Genomic DNA, 8,281 nt, shown 5'->3' on the forward strand with positions numbered 1-8,281 from the left:
GCGCAAATCAAACAAAACTCGAATCCAAAACACAAAACTTTCCCCGGCCGAGAGCGGGGCGTTGGAAAAGTTTGGCCCGGGCCCGGGTGCCTTTTTCCCACCGAACGGGGCACGGGCCGCGGGTTTTTAATTGTTTATCGCGCCCAAACAAAACGGCCACCCTGCCGGAAAAGCGGCCGAGCACGGGCCGAGTTTTCGCGAAAAGCACATAAACCACTCCGATGGGGTGGCGAGGCGGCCGGGCCGGGGCCGGGGCCGGGGGCTATGTTTTCCCCCAACGATCGCGGGAAATCGGAAGATCGGAACGGTGTCTAATCGGTGGAATTTTCGCACAAAGCCACCCGGGCGGCTTTTAAGATGCGTTTAATGCATCGGAAGGGATGTAAAATAAATAAAAACAACTTTGCCGTCCTGCGCTGCGCTGTCGGGAAGAGATTTTGGCCTGGGCCTGGGACGCCACTATCGGAGGCGCACAAATTGGCCGTCGTAAATTGGAGCCTTGGCTGCCGGAAAACCCGAAGTCCCGCCCGCCCGGGGGCCCCATTCGGTGGCCCTTTCGCAGCGGCGCCCAACTGATGGCAAAAGTTTGTCGACAGACAGCCGGCCGAAAGGCCGGTTTTATTTCTCGTTCCGAACTGTCGTCTGCAGGCCGGGACTTTGAGCAGGACGCATTCGGCACGACTGCAGGAGTCTCAGGAATTAACTTCACTCCTTTGAAGCGGAAAGTGGAGAAAGTTTAGATTTTTACTTTCCATTAATTTTGGGCTGCTGTGTGCCGGACCCATAAAAAAGGCGTCGCACAGTAGCGGGTCCGGCGAACGGTAGAGATAGTAAAGGGCAAGGCTGATCGGAGCACCTATCGACCGAGCCATCGAACCGCCGGTCCGTAATGCAATCATCGTTTCTGTCGCTTTAGAGCAAAGGATAAAGGATGCCCTAAGCCCCATTTAAACTTTCCGTCCCGAAGTTAATCGCCTCACAAAAGGAGGAACTTGAACTTCGGAACACTTTCTTAAGCGAACATCATCCTAGGACGCCCGTCAACGGAAAGTATTCGATCGACAACCGCAACGCATGTTCGATGTTATTCCTGCTATTTAGCCTCCATACACACACACACACAGTCTAGGGCCTAGGGCAACGTGCAGGGTCGACATTCCTGGGACCTGGGAGGGTGCTCACGGGCCGACATGACATTCATTAGACAGGACGCTCCAGCGACAGGAATAGTGCCGACCCGGGAGCCGACAGTAATCCCTAGAAATCCGTGACAGAATTCGCAGAATGTAACCTTCACTTCGGTGCGCCCGCGGCAAGGACCAAAAAGGACCTGCGCCACCAGATAGTTGGCATAGCTGCCGCCGAGCGAACCACGCGAAGCGTCACTCATTTTCGGGGCCCCGAAACGCCCCGAACAAACTATCATTCCAAACAGAAAACGGGCCACACCACATATCGCGCATCCCTAATGGCTCCGCGGCCCGTTCGTGGGCCGAAAGGTGCTGTTTATGAGAAATAAATCTTAATAATTGTAGATCACAGGGGGGGGTAGAGATCATCCGAAGGGGATGGCTGGCTGGCAGAGGGTTGTGTTAACCCACATCGGCCCATATTGGCCCGCGAAGAGCCTCGATGGAAACTGATTCCAATTGGAAAGCTGATAGTATCATCACCTTTTCGGTTGTGTTTTTCTCGTGTTTATCGTGAGAAGTGGCCTGAGGTTGCCGTTGTTGTTGTTGTTGCAGCCGTTCGGGAAGATCTATGCTCTTCGCCCGTTTCGGATCCGTTCGCCATCTGTTTGCGTCACAAGCCACAAGCTGGGCTATAATCCTCGGCCACGTACGAGGTTAATGGGTGCGCGGGACGCGTTTTCTTTCGCAGAGTGTTTATTTATCCATCCAGCCAGCCAGCCACTTGTAGGGGGCTGCTCGCGCGCGCGGTGTGTGAGAACCACCGAGGCGGCCCGCTCTGGGAAACAAAACGGCCACATCTTTGGATTGCCCTTCTTTTTGCGATTCCACTGACTAGTTATTGAGAGCGCGAGAGAGAGAAAGAGGGCAAAAGACTTCTATCTTTCCGATGCTACAGCACACACGCAGCATCAGCGGAGCAAGGAGGGCCCGATACGAAAAGCAGCCCTGTCCCTGGGGGGGCGCCTCGAAGATGCAAATGGAACGCAAATTTTAGCCAAATTACTTCACAATGTATGTTGCGCTCCCGTGGCCCGGGGCTGACGCCGCCAGGAAGCCGAGTCCTGAACCCGAACCCGGACCCGGACGTCGTCCCGGGACAACAACAGCGAGCGGCGACGTGGGGGCAAAACTTCTTCGTCCTTCGTTCGCCATTGCGGCGCGGTGGCCCAAAACTTGGCTGCAAAGAATTGTTGTCGCTGCTGTTGGTCCAACCACAACCCGCTGCCCCGTGGACGCGCCATGCTGCGAGAGAGCAACGTTGTTGGGCAACGTGCAACCACTTGTTCCCGGCCAATGCTACGCCACGGCGGCTTCTTCTTGGGACATCATGTGTGCGTATGGCCAACATGTGTCGTGTTTTTTTTTTGCTGCCCTGGCTTCCTCTTTTGAAATTATTTTTAATTTGCATCTCTTCGGCAACCGCAACATGAGCTCTCCCAGAGTGTGTGTGTGTTGAAGACCGCCAGCGCCGAGGGCTTCTCGGTTGGGGGGCCTACCAAAATATTATCACGGTGCGCAAAAAACACTTGCCCCAAAAACCGGCAACCAGGCAAAAACAAGCCCCCAGCATAAGCCGCTACATGCATGCGCCGTGCCCGACATATGGTACGTTACAAGTCACTTTTTGGGTGAAACCTGGCCGACGGAAGCGTTTGAATGATACGCGCAACCTGCCGCCGGTCTGCCGCATCCTATCTGCATCTTAATCTTTCGACCGAGACTACGGGACGAGGCACTCTGCATGGAGTCAAAAATGGCAAAATGGAAACTGACATAGCCAGTTGCCGGAAAATCCGTTCTCCTTTCCGAGCAACTTTTCGGAAAGAATTCGGCGATAATGTTCGCCTCATAAAAAGTCAAATGTCGTAGCAAATTTTGAACCAAACCTGATGCTGGTGGTTTATTAATATTCATTTAGAATAAGGAAAAGGCCTTCTAAAACAGCATCGAGCAGGTCCTAATTAATTCTTCTGTTATCCTAGAACAGTGCGAAAACTTGTGAGCCTGTTCTTTTCGGTGTCCTTATAACAATCTGAACAGCCTGAAATGTTACCAATTTTATGTTTTAACTATTACTTTTAAAATATGCGAATATACTATTTCTATGTATTGCTACATAGAAAAAGACTTTAGACTGAATTTCGGATGATGTTTGTTAATACTAATACTATCTCTATATCGTAAGTTATCATCTGACCCTGCAAAACATGACAAAACCAACCGAAAATATATCAATAAATTATCGTCGAGTACGGAAAATGATGCATTCCAACTTCATACTTCAAAAGCGGGCGCCATCAACGTGATCAACGGTTAATCGCACAGTTTCTGGCACCCCGCGGATCGCTCCCGTGGAAAGTCATTTAAAGCCCCAGCAACCCCGGCGCGGCGCATCATGTTTCGCCATCGCCAAAGGACCCTCTCACTCTCTCACTTTCCCACTCTCACTCTCACTCTCTCTCTGCGGCAGATAGGCATTTTCGATGTGTCTCCGATGAAGGATAAGCCGCGGACCGAGACGGCAGACGCCAGGCCACGCAGACAGGCTCCGCCGCTCCGCTCCGTTCCAAAACATTATTGTAAAATTTTACCGCATTGCGGTTGCTGTGACGGTCGGGTATGGGTTTTTGCCACATCCGGAAAAGCGCCGTCCAACGCACTTTTCCACGACCGACGACTGACGGCGAAGGGTCGCCGCCGCCGTAGTGGTTCTTATCGCCCGGAGGGGACACACCAGGACACGTTATCGACAGGGCGACCAACGAAGGAGTGAAAGAGAGAGAGCGAGAGACAGAGAGAAAGGGAGTGCCGGTGTTTCTTGTGTCCTATCTCCGGGCAACGATCTGCCCGCGTTTCGGAGATCCCTTTTTGCGCCATCCCTTACGCCGAAGGACGCAGTTTTTGTTTTGCGCCCTTCCGTGAGCTTCCATTTCGAATTCCCCCGAGTCACGTCCCCGTCGCGTTGCCGTCGTTGCCTGTCGTCCGCAGGCGCATCATCGGCTGGCTCCCGCACTCACTGACACACACACCCCGCGGTCTCTGGTTTGGACAGCATCCTTCGGCCAGTCAGGCTGTGGCCGCCCCGTTCCCAAAACCTATTAATCTTCGCTCATTTGCTGGCTGTCAATCAATGGTTGCTTGATGACGACGCCGGCGACCGCGATGAGGACGAATCCTGCGCCACGCCGCCACGATTGTCACCCATCCACCCGCCACACTGCCCTCGGCTCCGGAATGGCTCCGGAGTGAAAATTGTGGCACTAATGCGGGAAAAACATGGCCCACAGAGAATCAAATCCACGCGACGCGACGCGTTGTGACAGGCACACGGCACCCGCGGGAGCGGGACTTCGGGTCTCTCCCTTTGGCAATCGTTTTTCTGGTCACTTTTTGTCCTCCTCGCAGTCCGCAGTTCCGGAAAATTATCCCCAGCCCAACCGTTTTTCTTTCGCCCGAACGGCCCGCCCGAAACCAATTGGCAATTAGAACGCTACTCTCGCAGTGCCCACGCTTTAGGCGCCTGTCGACGTCAATCGGTGAAATGGAGACACGGGTTTTTGTTGGGCCGAGTCGAGAAGGTCAGGCCTGCTGCTGAGAGGCCTGAACTGTGGTGGTGGTGGACGCTTCCGGCGGCGGCCCTGGCGTGTGGTCGCCAAGTCGGCGCTTTCGGTGGTTCGTTTTCTGCTAACGAACGACAAATTGAAATCACCATCAGTATGCAAATATGTGGTGGTGGTGGTGCTGCTGCTGCTGCTACTGCTGTGGGGCCTACCACAGAGACCGCGATGCCTTGCGGGTCATTCGGCAAATTATCTTACCACTTGCCCGAGGACCTGGTCCCAAACCTTAGCAGATGGACCCTTAAGCAATCGCGCTTCCCTAAAAAGAGACTGGCTTGAGCTGGGACGTGGGATTGACGAGGACGCGACGGCTCCGTGCCATCGATGGATTATGGAAATTAGATGGCGACGGAATCGAGCCGCACGCGATGATCGTTATTTGATGGCATTCGAATGGCGAGCGTCAATTTGCGCCCGGAAACTCCGCGTGGTCCAGTTTTGGTCTAAAGCTTTTAATTTGGAGCTTGCCTTGGAAAATGCCCCGAACACCAAAAAATCCAGCCAGAAGCTTAACGAAGAGAGGCAATCACAAATAGTGGCGATTGTTCCGGTCTCGAAAGCCCATATGGTACAAGGTCGGCCCGCAAAACTAAAAACCTAAACTCGTCCCGAAGCCGGAGGTGTCTCGAAAAAACCTTCAACACAAGGGTCCCCAAAAAAGGAAGGAGTCAACCCCTGGTCATCGTCAGAATCGCCCGGGAAACGAGAAAATAGATTTCAGATCATTATCACGGTCACTGGAGGATAGCGGCCGACGACGATTCTGGCCAAATAGCGTGGCGGGGGCACGCCGCCATGGCCGTTGTGCTGTCAGCTGTCAGCGTCACATGGCACACGGTTGTTGTTCGGGGGAGTTCGGGAGAAAATGGCCGTCAAGATGATGCGAAATACGGATGCGCCGAGTAGGGTGTGAATTATTCAACAGAATTGTTGGGTTTTTGGGAAGCACTTCCGCTTTCGCCATCGGCATTCTGGCTGGGGAGCGTGTTGATGCCGACCCGGCTTAACCGAGCCGAGTGCGGAATGTGCCTAGCCGTACAAAGTGAAACGCGACTCGACAATATATCCTGGGGCCCCATTTATCGGTCGATGGGTTTCACGGGCCCGATACGATCTCATTTTCAGCATATTTATTTGACGATACATTGCAGGCCGCACCAACGCACAGAGAAAATAAAAAAAAATCCCGCAGACAGCGGTAGGTAGGGAAGAGCCCTGGAGCAAGCGAGACAGGACAAAATAAACATTCCGAACGCAAACATGCCAATATCAATCTCAGCCCACGGCGGCGGCGGCATAATTTTATTTCCACGATTTTCCAATCAACCACCGACCGGCGGGAAAAGGGCGCGCCCAAATGAACTTCTTCCCAACAAACGGCAGCAGCCACGCCGGCATGATATGCGATGCTAAATTTAAGCTTATTATGCCAATGCGTCCTCTTTCGTCCGTCCTTTCGGTGCTGCCGCAACGCTACGCACAATATTGAACAATTTGTTGCCAATGGCTGCATAAATTGCGTTCCGAAATCCTCTCACCTGCGAACACAAAACATGCCACGCGCTGAAGTACCTTTTAAAGTGTTTCGTCTTGTACTTCCTTTCACAGCTCCGGCGAGTCCTGCCGTCGGAACCCCCCGAACCGGAAGCCCGGCGTAGCAGCACCCAAAGACAAAGTCGAAATTGAATTCAAGAGCAAGATGGAAATTTATGTCGCCGTGCACTTGAAACACCGGCCGCCCAAGAAGTCCTTCTGGCCCTTCGCTTCGCTGGCTCCGCTTCCCTTGCCTGCGCCTGACTGCGTCATATGACCGTCAGGGCTTATGGTAACACATGCGTTCGCGAGCATCGATCCAAGCTACGGGAGGCCTCTTGGTTGTGGTTGTCTCTCTGTCTGTGTGTGTCGTGTGCCGTGATGTACGGAACCTTATGCCCACCAACTTCTTCGTCGTCGCATAAAAGATTTCGAACCGAGATTCAGACGCCAACGACGACGACGACGACGATACTATCTGCAGACTGCAGTGATGTTTCGCCCTGGGTTTGGGTGTCCTCGTCGTCGTCGGCCGGGTGATGGGCAAACTCTTTCTTCCGCAATCTCCGTTTCAGCAGTTTCGAGCCCTCGGCGTGAGAAAACTAGAACACTGCGAACAGTCACCCGGGGGCCCTCTGGTGCCAGTGTGTCTGCCACGGAGCAGAAAGTCATCAGGCAGTGTGCGCGGGCAGCAAACGAAAACGTTTCGAGCGCTTTCCAGATGCCAGAGAGAGAGAGTGAAAGAAAGAGTCGTAAATGGTGCCGGCAAAACCCAACCCATGGCCCTCACCAGTCCGGGCACTTTGGTCCTTGTCCTTGCACTTCGCACAAGTGCACCAGTGTGTGCGGCAGAAAATCTATGCACCACCGGCATTCGGACATCAAAGGACACGGACCCACAGAGAGCCCGTCGTCCGGAATGGAAAAACGGATATTTAATAACACAGTTTTATTTGATTTTAATCAAGAGTTATTGCCTCTGTACTTAGTGCGTCAGCGGCCAGCATAGCCAGCCAGGTACCGGAAGGATCCGGCAGCACCGTTGGAACACTGCTACTAGGTGGCGTTAGGTGGCAAAGTTTTCAATTTACTTTGTATCCCGTCGCTAGATGGCATTTTCAGCAAAGAGTCCGATGGCGCACTGCAGTGCTCTTCTCGGAGTGTGTCGAGTGAACACTAAGAGAAATGAATGTTCCAGCAATCTTAATCATAGGAATTAGTTCCGAGGACTCGGGACACCTAATAAACACTTCCTTCCATCAACCGAAGTTCTTAACCCCGAGGGGGACGTACCTGTTAGCACTATGGCTAGAAGTCTGGTGAGCTGCATTTGAAGATTCATTTTGGTATTCCTGCAACGAGAGAGAGAAGAGAACTGTTAGTTCCGTAACACCAGGTTTCTGATACTTCTGATTGCTATATTGTAAAACATATTTTGACGCTAGAGGTACCGTACACCTCGCATAACAAACGAAGCCGGCCACGGAGACCTTCAGCCAAAAGGTGTTTGATCCTTCATCCTGTTCCGTCGTCCGGAAAATGCATTCAGGCCCGAGACCCTTGAGGACTTGCAAAGCATTCCTTTGAAAGCTGAGACAGCCAGCCGAAAGAACCACCGGGACACCGAGAAAAGCGGATGATGATGACGATCAAGACGTCGGCAGGCAGGCAACCTGCTGATAAAGCTTGAAAGCGAATGCCGTCATACGCCATCTCATGCTAATGGTGGCTTTCCAAGGACTTCCCCGGCAGGTCCCAGGGGTCCGCTTAGCCATCACACAAGAAATGTGCCAAGAACGGTGGCTCCCAGAAAGGCGCTTCACGCAAACTAGGCCAAACTAGGCGGTGGACAAACCACCGGGACCGGTTGTGGGTCACATGTACACACTTTCACTTGACACCGACACCGGCCGCAGGCCGCCGCCGGTCGTGAAG

The 8,281-nt window shown here is 53.1% G+C and overlaps 1 protein-coding gene across 1 annotated transcript in view; it reads right to left on the minus strand.

The window, feature by feature from the left end:
* LOC128268996 (nephrin-like) overlaps positions 1 to 7,688 on the minus strand; it is a 50,020-nt gene extending 42,332 nt beyond the window's left edge. Inside the window, exon 1 of the mRNA XM_053006320.1 lies at positions 7,640 to 7,688. Coding sequence (XP_052862280.1) covers positions 7,640 to 7,688 — 49 coding nt within the window. The remainder of the gene's footprint in view (positions 1 to 7,639) is intronic.
* Between the last annotated feature and the right edge of the window lie 593 nt (positions 7,689 to 8,281).

Source organism: Anopheles cruzii, chromosome 2 (assembly GCF_943734635.1).
Source record: "Anopheles cruzii chromosome 2, idAnoCruzAS_RS32_06, whole genome shotgun sequence".
In the NCBI taxonomy this organism is placed as follows: Eukaryota; Metazoa; Arthropoda; class Insecta; order Diptera; family Culicidae; genus Anopheles; species Anopheles cruzii.